The sequence below is a fragment of the Halichoerus grypus genome, chromosome 2 (genome assembly GCF_964656455.1).
Source record: "Halichoerus grypus chromosome 2, mHalGry1.hap1.1, whole genome shotgun sequence".
Taxonomy (NCBI): Eukaryota; Metazoa; Chordata; class Mammalia; order Carnivora; family Phocidae; genus Halichoerus; species Halichoerus grypus.
The window spans coordinates 92,209,044-92,220,970 of NC_135713.1; the positions used below are offsets into that span (position 1 = coordinate 92,209,044).

The 11,927-nt window shown below is 35.2% G+C and overlaps 1 protein-coding gene across 8 annotated transcripts in view; it reads right to left on the reverse strand.

Moving 5' to 3' along the window:
• ZFYVE16 (zinc finger FYVE-type containing 16) overlaps nt 1-11,927 on the reverse strand; it is a 49,314-nt gene that overhangs the window by 19,009 nt on the left and 18,378 nt on the right. For 7 of the 8 annotated variants that reach the window (XM_036067488.2, XM_078067126.1, XM_078067127.1 and 4 more), the window contains 7 exons: nt 11,719-11,815; nt 8,345-8,506; nt 5,880-6,022; nt 3,514-3,889; nt 2,141-2,263; nt 1,285-1,440; nt 503-727 (listed from right to left, as the gene is read on the reverse strand). In XM_036067488.2, coding sequence (XP_035923381.1) covers nt 503-727; nt 1,285-1,440; nt 2,141-2,263; nt 3,514-3,889; nt 5,880-6,022; nt 8,345-8,506; nt 11,719-11,815 — 1,282 coding nt within the window. The remainder of the gene's footprint in view (nt 1-502; nt 728-1,284; nt 1,441-2,140; nt 2,264-3,513; nt 3,890-5,879; nt 6,023-8,344; nt 8,507-11,718; nt 11,816-11,927) is intronic. The other variant, XM_078067130.1, reaches the window with a different exon arrangement.

The window sequence follows — 11,927 nt, forward strand, 5'->3', positions numbered from 1 at the left end:
AATAATTTCTTGAAAAAAGTCAAGGATAAAGGGTGGGAATTCAAAAATTTTAACGCTAAAAATGATTTCAACTTAGAAATAACCATATACATAAACTGGGGCCATTATTTCACAATCCTTCATGTTTGGCTTTGTGATATACACAAATTCAGAGGGGAAATCATTTACCTTCTTAAAATACAGGAAACATAACAAAATGAACTCCCTACAGTACATGCTTTTAAGAAAACTTTTCAATGTTTTATATATTTCATTCTGAGATTTAAAAAAAATTTTTTTTAAGGTAAGTTAATATAATTATGAACATCTTAGAAACTTCATGACATACCAAGGTTGTCTAGACAACTCATTTAGTAGTAGAGGAGGGCTGTCTTGGAATTTTAAAAGTATATCAAAACAAAAGTAGTCCCCTTAAATCCATTAAAAAATTGATTTTAATGATATCCCTGAAATTATTTTACATTTGAACCTATGTGATTTAACTTCTTATTCTAAAACTTACCTTTATATTCTGCACCCAATCTCAACATTAAGCGCATAGGAAAAACCTTTGCCCAGGGAATCTCTAGCTTCTGAATAAGAATTCCACAAAGAAAAGGATTACTTGGTAATAGGAGATCATCAAGTTTCTGTAAAGTAGGTGTAATAAACAGAAATCCTCCATGATCCTTACTACTGAGAAAACTCTCAGTAAAAGTAATATTGTCCAAGTTTTCTATGTATTTTCCTGGAAATAAAATCATTAATAAAAAGACTTTAAGTTGTTTTAAAAGGCATTCTGAGTTTGAATGTTGCAGTATAAACTTTTTAAATAACAGCAATGTGGATTTTTTTTCTTATTTCCACACCTGAAGAAGCATCTATTGAATAATTTGTGTGCACAAAGCTCAGTTAATCCTGGAAGTTGGGAATTGTGAAGAAAATTTGAAAATGTTTCTAACCATAGGTGGTTTTAAATTTTTCTCTTTACTGCATGACCATCTGAAAATTCATCATGTCTCCCCCAATCTTACACAGATATAAGTATATAGACACGTGTAAAAAAAAAAATCAAGAAGGCAAATATATTTCCATTTTTAAAATTAAAAAAAAAAAACTGTGTAAAGACACTAATCACATAAAATGCTAGATTTAAGGACACTGAAAATGATGACTAAGATCTTTTAAGAAATCATCAATCTCTTCATAAATCTTTAGTACAGTTAGCATAGCCAAAAGCATAAATGCCTTTAATTAATTTATCCATTCCCCCCAGTCTGAACAATTCAAAATAAAATGCTATACCTTTTAGAGCATCCTTATAGATGGTGATAAATAGTTTGAAGATGTCCTTTGGAATAGTATCTTCATTTGGCAAACATAGTAACAGAATAATAATTTCTGCCTGTCCCAAGCCATGAAGTCCATTGGTTGAGAAGTACCAGTATTTGTCTGAGGAATCTTAAGTGATAAAAGCATACAACTATAAATGTCAATTTCTGTTAACCAAAGAAACTAATATAGTCGTCCTTGGTATGAAGCAAAACTTTTCAAATTCCTTGCTTCCCCAAAGTTCTCCTCACAAAAAAACTTTAAATTGAATTGTATAAGATTAATGTAAAAAAGAGAAAGGATGAAAGACTATCTTATGGAGTCAATTAATAAATAACTAAAAATAAAATAAATAAAAATAAGAGATGCACTATTATGCTGAAATGTAGTGAGTAAGAATCAAGTTTGTGTCAGAGAATGAAAGCTGAGAGAGTCAATGATGAGTACTGAGGATTATTTACTTCCTTACTTTTAATTAGGTCACATGTCACTTACTTTAAAACTGTCTTTATTGCTACTAAATCAAGAATCTTGCTCAATTAACAAGTTTCAATTTATCTAAAAGCTATATGAAATACAGTCAATTGTATTATGAGCATCAGGTACAGCTAGGAGCCCATATCCTTAACCTAGGACTGAATGCAGGACACTAGTAAAAATCTTTAAGGTTTCAAGTCCCACTCAATATAAGTTTGCAAAATCTATATTTATATGTGGCTGACAAATCAACATCCAATGCTGCTTACTTTTCATGACTGCCAGTCAAAATTTAATTAATTTCAGAAATCCTACACACCAGTTAGGCAAAGAAAGATCAATCATTACTTACAAAATACTAACTTGACATTCACCAGTAGATTAGCATTTAGGACAAATGTAACAGGACGAAAACTTTTGCCTTCAAGAAGCAAAATGATCTGCTCATGAGATGGGTGTTCCTCTACTATAGGCACTAAATCATGAAAGTAACATATTAGTTAGAATATGACTTCCTGTTAAATATGCTTGCAATTAAAAAAAAACAGATTTATAAATCCACCAGTGGCTTTATCAAATTTAGTAACAAAAGCAAATCTATTTCATAAAAATCAGTTAATACCCTAGACAACGATTATATACTAATTTTTACTTTTCTACTTAAAGATATTAACACTGTAATACATATAAATCCTGATATATTAAATTATATATATAGTATATATACAAATACGTTGATTAAATAGCATATTTATACAATTTTAGCCCCTGTACAATTTTAAAACAAACATTTTTGTAGAGTGGATTCTAGACTGCCAGCCACTCCAATTATAAATTCTGAAATTTACAACTCTTAAAGTAATCTAGACTCAGGTTGTACATACTGCTTACTGCCATATGCCCTATGTCACCAACCAAGTGTAAAAAAGGATCTTGACAATCAACAGGAAAGTATGTATGTCATGCGAAGTACAGGGCTTAAGGTATTTCTGCCACTATAGTTAGGTTCATGAAATAGCTCCCAGTGACAGAACAGAGATCCTAAACTTCATTCCCCTATATTATCATGCACAGAACACAATCATTTCAGGTTGCAGGATGCAGCATAATGCCTGGGGTGACAAGGATGTATCCCTAGGGAACTACTCTGAGGTGAGAGCTAGCCACAGAATCTCCAGCTTGGAAAGGACCTTAGAGATCAAATAGGTTCTCATCTTTTACATAGGAAACTGAAGCCCAAAGAGATTAAATAACATGCTTCAAGTCATAGGTGTATTAAGTAGCAGATGAGAAACGAAAATTCCTAGGTTTGCTGTCCAATCCAATACTCTCTTCTTTAGGCACTTTGCACCTTTAAAATGGTATGGAGGGGGGAGGCTGAGAAAAAAATGATACAGAGTTAAAACTCTAACACAATGGAAGTATTTTCAGGATTAAAAGTGTATGAGTTTCCCTGTCAAACTAAACTTTTTCCTCATTCTAAATTAGGGACTCAAGATGAGATAAATGAGTCATATTCATTCAACTCAAAAGTTCAGATCTTTTTAGAATTTGGTTTCACATAACAAGACTTTTTGTAAACTAAAGATACCAAGCTACAGTACATATTTCGACCAAATTGTCTCAGCTTAAAAAAAATGCATTTCATACATCACAAAATTCACCAGTACATTTTTTCAAAAAACAAAGAAAACCTTTTTAAAATTTAAATAACTATTATCCTACCTGATCCCTTTTCTCCAGATGCAACCAGAAGAGGGGGCAAACTGTCCTCATCATTAGGTAGAAGACTAATCTTATTGCAAACATTCTTGTCAATACCACACAGTAACCTATAATCTGAAGTACTAGCAACAGGTAAATTGCTGTGAACTAAGACATCAGTAGGACTAGATGGTCCCTCAACTTCTGCAAAAACATCATCATTTAGTGTAAAAGAACAAGAAGTAGGTAACCCCTCAGTTCCTGTGTTTACAGGTAGTTTTTCCACAGATGGAACCTGAGAAATAGGACTCCGAATTATCTCATTTCTTGTAATATCTCCTATCTCACTGTTTGCTTTTTCCACTGTAGAATGGGCATGATCCACTGTGTTTACTGTCTGTAAAATATGGAATTAAAAAAAAAACAAAACAAAACCATCAGTTCGTATTCTCTATTCAACTGTGAAATGTTGGATCTCTATAGCCAAAGATACCTTTTTAATAAGAATAAATAAAACCAAAATGGGCTCAGAAACTCTTCAAAAGCCAAATATGCCAAGAAACAGTACCATTTTACTCCTTTAAATTCAGAAGAGTAAGGTTTAGCTTTACCATATCATATACTTGGGTAGGTATTAATGACTTTAATTTTATAGACTAGAAAAAGGAGGCAAGGAGAACTTCAGTATCCTGTACCATATCACACAGTAAGCAAACTTAGTTTAACCAAACCCTCCTTCTGACAACAGCCCAAAAGCCTTGAGTGGGGAAAGGTAGCAAGGGACAGATCAGGGGGAAGGCAGGAAGGAGAATGGTTAGGAAGCAGAGTGGTAGGTGTATTCCTCAATAGTAACCACTAATAAACACTTCAAGCCAGCTTCAATAAAGCCCCTTTCTTTTTAAACTGGCCAAACCTGAGTTAGTATTAAAAGAGAAGCATTTATGAACTCAAGTAAAACTTACTAGGCTGTTTAGAACTTTCATTTTGTTAAAATATCAATTGAGGGTAGGTGCTTGTGGTAATTAGGGCTATTTGTAAATTCTAGCTCATGAACCCTGACAAACAGCATACATTTATATGGTATGTGAAACAGAGCAGGATACATACTGATCTTGTCTAATATATACACACAGGATAAACCAGGTAACTGGCAGAGTAGATGCTCAATAAATATCTGTTTACTGAATAAAAGCATTCCTACTGCATGTATGAATACTCGCTTCTATGAATATTTTGCCACTTTACAGTGAAAGTTCTTAGTTGGCTGGAATTCTGTATTACGTATCTTTTATTTAACACCTAGCACATTTGTGTAAATGCAAACATAAATAACATTGTCCGATACTTTGCTGGATGTTCGAAAATCATTACACAAATATTAGTCTAAATTAAATTACTAAATCTCAGTTCTATTTCCCTATACCAGGGGTTCTTAAAATGTGGGTCAGGGTTCTCTGAGGTCCCCAAGACCCTTTCAGGGAGTCAGTGAGGTCCTAGGATTTTCTTCATATAATTTAACCAAAAACAACATATCACAACAGACTGCGTATAGAAGCAGATGTGAGAATTTGTCTTTTATTAAGCCAGACATCAAAGAATTTTGCAAAAATGTAAAACAGTGTTATTCCTCTCACTAAACTTTGTTTTAAAATATGTCTCATAAAGATATTATTTCTATTACTACAACAAATTAATTTTTAAATTAATTTTAAATTTTTTCCACAATTTTAATTAAATAAATTTACTTATTTTACTTTTTTTAAGATTTTATTTATTTATTTCTCAAATTGAGAGAGAGAGAGAACACATGAGCAGGGAGAGTAGCAGGCAGGGGGAGAAGCAGGCTCCCTGCTGAGCAAGAAACCCGATGCAGGACTCGATCCCAGGACCCTGGGATCATGACCCGAGCTGAAGGCAGACTCTTAACCAACTGAGCCACCCAGGCATCCCAAATTTATTTATTTATTTTTAAAGTAGGTTCATGCCCAGCATGGAGCCCAATGTGGGGCTTGAACTTACGACCCTGAGATCAAGACTTGAGCTGAGATCAAGACTTGGACACAACCGACTAAGCCACCTAGGCGCCCTACACAATTTTAATTTTAATACAGTAATTATCACTAGGTATAACCCACATAATCTATAGTTCTTTGAAGTTCTCAGTAACTTCTAAGAGCATAAAGGGGTCCTGAGACCAGTAAGTTTGAGAATCATTACCTTAAACTGACATTAAAAAAGATAAAATCTAAAATATATTCACTACATCATGTTTGTCATTTTAGGAATCTCACAGCATTAAAAAAAAAAAGTACTCTAATAATCACACTACGAAATATATTTAAAATAAAATGTTATTAAATTAACAAGTCATTCTTTAGATTCCTTACCAAGGGCATATCAGGTAAGAGAGGACTCATGTCTTCAGAACATCTTTTACTTCCAGATGATAATTTTGTTGTATCTGCAACTTCACCATTGGGCAGTATACCATCTGCGAACCATACTCTCTTCTGTTCTTTGGAGCATAATCCTAGAATCAGTTTAAAAAGTAAAGCACTTGAATTTGGTATATTGCAATGATTTAATACTAAATCAATTGGGAAATGTTTTTAAAACCTTTTTGCTATCCATTGGCAAGACCTGCCTTCTCAGGGCTGCAAAGGCCTAAAGAAGTGGCCTTTTGTGATTCATCTAGCTGGAATGGAAGTCTTTTCCTAATTTATACAAAGGCAGGAGTAACCCTAGGAATCATATACTCAGAAAAAGAGTGGACAGGAGAGGTTTTATCTTTAAGACAGTGGGGGCAAATTCAAAGCCTGTATTACTAAGTAGTGAGTGAAGAATGAATACAATTTAAAGACTAAGGCACAAGGTGGAAAAATGTAGACCGGAGCATGACAGATAAGCAAAGAAAAACATGGGAAGAACAGAAAGAAGTATAAAAAGTCTAAAAAAGGAAACAGGATCACTTGTGCATCAGAGGTCATTTTCTTAAAATTCTTTATTTAAGGGCGCCTGGGTGGCTCAGTTGGTTAAGCGACTGCCTTCGGCTCAGGTCATGATCCTGGAGTCCCTGGATCGAGTCCCGCATCGGGCTCCCTGCTCGGCAGGGAGCCTGCTTCTCCCTCTGACCCTCCCCCCTCTCATGTGCTCTCTCTCTCTCTCTCATTCTCTCTGTCTCAAATAAATAAATAAAATCTAAAAAAAAAAAAAAAAAAAAATTCTTTATTTAAAATAGGTCATTTCTTATTTTTAATGTACTTAGTAAGAGAAGCATAATATTTTTGTTCTTATAATGTGGATATTGAACTTTATTAATATTTTCCTCCCATATTTGGAGGAAATAACTAGATACCAGCATAAATATGTATTTTCTTTTGTTACAAAGCATCCACAGAGGAAGGTTATGAAAATAGCTGCCAGATGGCTTTATGACAATATAAAAATCAAAGGATCAACATCTACCTTCCAGAACATAATATAAAATTGGAATTACATACAATTTTTGCAGTATGGGTAGACATACTAAATAAGGTATCCTTCCTATATTTGCAACACTTTTATAATTTAGTAATTTAGGATGTCAATATAAGAGAACATGTAAATATTTTTAAAGCATATTTATTCATTTTAGAGCTGTAACATACAACCATATATGCTGATCTCCTTATCTAAGTTATAATGACAAATAGAAAATAGCTATATTAAGAAATAAACTGAAATTCAAAGTAATTATCAGAAGTATCTGAATTTGTTTTTAGCTGACATTTACAGTGATTTTCTAGCAAGTTAGAGACTAATAGTTTGTATTTAAAAATGTACACAGGCTTGGGGCACCTGGGTGACTCAGTCACTTAAGCAGCCAACTCTTGGTTTTGGCTTAGGTCATAATCTCGGGGTCCTGAGATTAAGCCCACTTTGGGCTCCGCACTCAGCAGGGCATCTGCTTCAGGATTCTCTCTCTCCCTCTGCCGACCCCTGCTTGTTTACTCTCTCGCTCTCTAAAATAAATAAATCTTAAAAAAAAAAAAATGTACACAGGCTTTACTCAAGGTCCTAAACTACAACAGATTATAAAAAAGAATGGAGAATCCAAAAAATTTTAAATAGATTTTAAAAAACATATTTATTGTGGTAAAATATACATTTAAAAACAGATTTTTAAAGAAAGGGAGATATGCCAGTTATCTACCTATTGTCTCTCAAACCCAAGTCCACCCTTCCATAAGGTGCTCTTTGATGCCAGGCTGAAGTCTGGGAAGTGCAACTCCCAGACCCCCTTGCTGGTTGGCTCTGGTCATGTTCTGCCAATAGCATTGGTGGGATACTGGAAGGTGGGAAGAGAAAGAATTCTGTTTCTAGTTCCTGCCAGGATCCTTGCATCAGCAGTACCACCGGATATAGGTGCATGCCCTGTGATTTGCAGTACTCCGACCATCAAGCCTGGAATACTCCTTCATTCACTGAACACCAATCCTGTGAAGCCCCCTGATGGTTCCAGCATTTGCTATATGGTGTTCTCCCAGAAATCACAACACCAGTCACACCCTGAATCCCAGGTCTGAGAACCAAACACTTCTTAGTACTCCTGAACTGAGTTCTAGAATATTGCCTTTCACATTTCATTACTCCAACCCTAGGAATAGTGGTTGCTTCCTGTAGTTAGTAATCTCTCAGTCACTAGAGTGTGCCCCTTTTGCTCTTCCAACCTTCTAACACACATATACCAGTTCCCTGTACCAAATTCCTCTGATATCTAGTCTGTCTCTCTGTCCTCACTAAACCTTATCAAACTAGAAATTCCATTAAAAAATTATCTTTAGTCTAAGACACAGCATTTTTTTCTAGTTACCTTCAACATTTGGTTGTTTAAGTGCTGAGATCGGTAAAGTTGTAGGTGAAGGTACACCGGATGTTTGAGTCTCCTGAAGAGGCTGGATTGTGGCACTTTCATCAGAATGATTAGATTTAAGATTAGAACCAGTTGGACTCATCATCCTTTCAAATGCCTGAGCTAGAAAGGGGAACAAATATTAAAATATTAAAATACTTTTGAACTTCAAAGTAAATTATTATAAATTATTTTTCAAGTTGTGAGGAGAAAGAAATCAGTGGGTAAGCAAGAAAAGGAAGTGGCACTTGGCAAAGATAATGTCCTTACTCCAGTTGGCAGCACTCTACTTCAATATAAGCTACCAATTAGTTATTTCAATATTATATTTGGCATATGTTTATCTACTAAAGAAAATATGACTTTATTTAATATGACTGTCTCTGTTTTTATCCTTGTACCCCTATAGTATATTTTCAACACAGTTCAGAGTGATTCCTTTAAGACATAAATCCTATCACATCATTCCTCTGTTTAAAATCTTTTAATGGCTTCCCAAGTGGAGTGAAGATTTCAGTTTTTACAGTGGTTCACAAATCCCTACAAATCTTACTACCTCCTCTGCCTTCCTACTTAGCTCTCTCTCTGACCTCATCTCTCACTACTATGTTGTTGTTCATTATGATCCAGCCATCCAGGCTTCCTGGTTCTTCAACAAGTCAAGCAAGCACTCTCCTAGTGTAGTCTTTGCTCTTACTGTTCTCTCCGCTTGGACTGTTCTTCCTATAAATACTCACATAGCTTTATTCTCTCACTTCAAGTCTCTGCCCACATGTCAGATTATCATAAAGCCTAACTCTGCCTATCATTAAAAAATACTACCTCTTGGGGCACTTGGGTGGCTCAGTCGGTTAAGCGTCTGCCTTCAGCTCAGGTCATGATCCCAGGGTCCTGAGATAGAGCCTCACATCAGGCCCCCTGCTCGGCGGGAGGCCTACTCCTCCCTCTCCCACTCCCCCTGCTTGTGTTCCTGCTCTCACTATCTCTTTGTCAAATAAATAAATAAAATCTTTAAAAAAAAATACTACCTCTTGCCACCAATCTGTTACTATCTATCCCTCTTACACTCTCTTACTTTAATTTAGGATATTATCACCATCTGATATTCTCTTCGCTTACTGTACACCTCTCCCCACATTCCTAAGCTCCATGAAATAATAAACTCCATGAGAACAGGAGTATATTCTCTTCACAACTGGAGCTCCAAAATGCAAAAGACTGCTTGAATATTGCTGAATGATTTTTCATCCAAATGACATGGAACAGCACTGGTAGCTCTCCCCTCATCATTTCTCCAAACCAATCTACTATAAATGTCGCCACTGCTAAAGTAATCCTCCTCAAGTGCCACTGAATGATAGCACTCTCATGAAATGACTTCAACTCACCAAATAAAATCCATACATCTTACTCCAGGTTTTGAGTAATGTCCAACTTGCCCCAAATCTACATAATGGCACTCACATGCAGGCTTCCCTGAAACTTATACAGTCTCAGCACAACTTCCTCATTATCTATAATCTCTAATTAAACTATCTTTTCTTTTAATCCCTCATGGAATTTGTCTTACAACCCTGTGCCATCTTTCTCATCTTATTTAATAACATTATTTTATTTTATTTTTTTAAGATTTTATTTATTTATTTGACAGAGAGAGAGACAGCGAGAGAGGGAACACAAGCAGGGGGAGTGGGAGAGGGAGAAGCAGGCTTCCTGCTGAGCAGGGAGCCCAATGAGGGGCTCAATCCCAGGACTCTGGGATCATGACCCGAGCCGAAGGCAGACACTTAACGACTGAGCCACCCAGGCGCCCCTGATAACATTATTTTAAATGATCACTTCTACCATCTCCAACCCTAAGGTTGATATTAAAATAACTTGTATTTTTTTGTGGTATATAAATTAGTGTTAAACAGAACCGTAAGTGCAAATACATGCTATATCATAACACTATAAATAAAACAGATAACTAGATAACCATATTCATTTCAAGATATTTTCTTTGATAAACCAATGCATGATCTCAACATCCTATTGAGTCTCTTTAATGACTGTATCTTCTCCCCTCCTGGAACCTTACAGTCAAAATGTTTTAATGTTCACCCAAAAATCTGACCTGTCAACTCAAATAATGTTTCAGATCTTCATGGCTATTTATTTTTCAAGTGGGGAGAGAGAATTATCATGGGAACTTGCTCTCATATTTCTGAATTCCAGCAGGTTGTCTGGCTAACAGCTCCAGCAGGCTTCTAGGCTACTGAAATAGCACAGGAAAAAACAAAACAACTATAGAGTCTTAAACTAACCTCTTCATAAACAATGTTGGTAAGATGGAAATATAAAAAGTTTACACTCTATTATCTTCCAGAGCAGAGGTCAACAGCAGGGAAAAAAGCAGCTTACCTCAGGCTAATAGACTCACATCAGAGCTTTTTGGAGAATTGCTGAAAAAAGTTATCTTCATTCAAAAGAGAAAAACAAATTATTATCAGGTATTTATTCTCCTGGCTAACAGGAAGCTATACCTGAGCTAATATACAGGTCGAGTATTGAAAAGTCCCAAGTACTATTTGCTGGGAATTAAACTGTCAACAAATCTTTGGGAAAATGCCAAGAAGCACTCAAAAGAGCAAATGTGTATTTGAGGGAAAAAAAAAAAACACACACACACACAATACAATGCACATACACACACACACACACTCTGTGAGAACACAAATAAGACCACCAAGATAATTGCTGATAATGGTAGTAGCTAAGTTAGGGAGCCAGAAACAATGGGAAATACATACAAACAAAATTCTAAAATTGAGAAGGGAAAAAAATGTATGAGACAAAAATGTGCCAATACTGTGACAGTCCTATGAACTTATCTATAAAATCATAAATATTATTACCTTATTTTGTATTCCCATCTTAGGGTGTAATTTCCAAAAAGGTGGGAACTATTATCTTGCCTTATGCTATTAATTTATAACACTGAATTCTACTTACTGTTAAGTATTCTATAAATGTTTAGATTAGGATGAAAGATGACAATGATGATGACAAAACAAATAGGCAGATGAAATGCAGCATTTAGGGACTTGGTACCTGTTAAAAGTTAATGAACTGCCACTCCAGAAACTGAATGCTTCCTTTCCAGATTGGTAGTATTAATTGTGAGAGTAGAACAAAAAGAAGAGAAACCAAGCCGTGGGATGTCCCACCTAAGCCAGATAAGTCAACACTAGGTCCTCGCCTTAAGAAAATAAAGAAGTTTATCTTTGTCACGATCCAATTGTTTTTAAGATATATTCAATTACTGGAAGAAAATATGTCAGGTTAATACTCACCTTTACTAATAGTCTCAAAGCAGACTACACATACTCTTGCTTCCTTTTCTAGATATTGTAGTTTACACTTCCTATTACAACAGACACCACAAAATACCTATAAAGAATAAAATATCAAATTTGGTTTTGTGTCAAGCACGTTTATACCTATGGAAGGCAGGGGGAGAGGAGCCAAAAATCTAATTAACCAAACACCATTTTTCTGATTA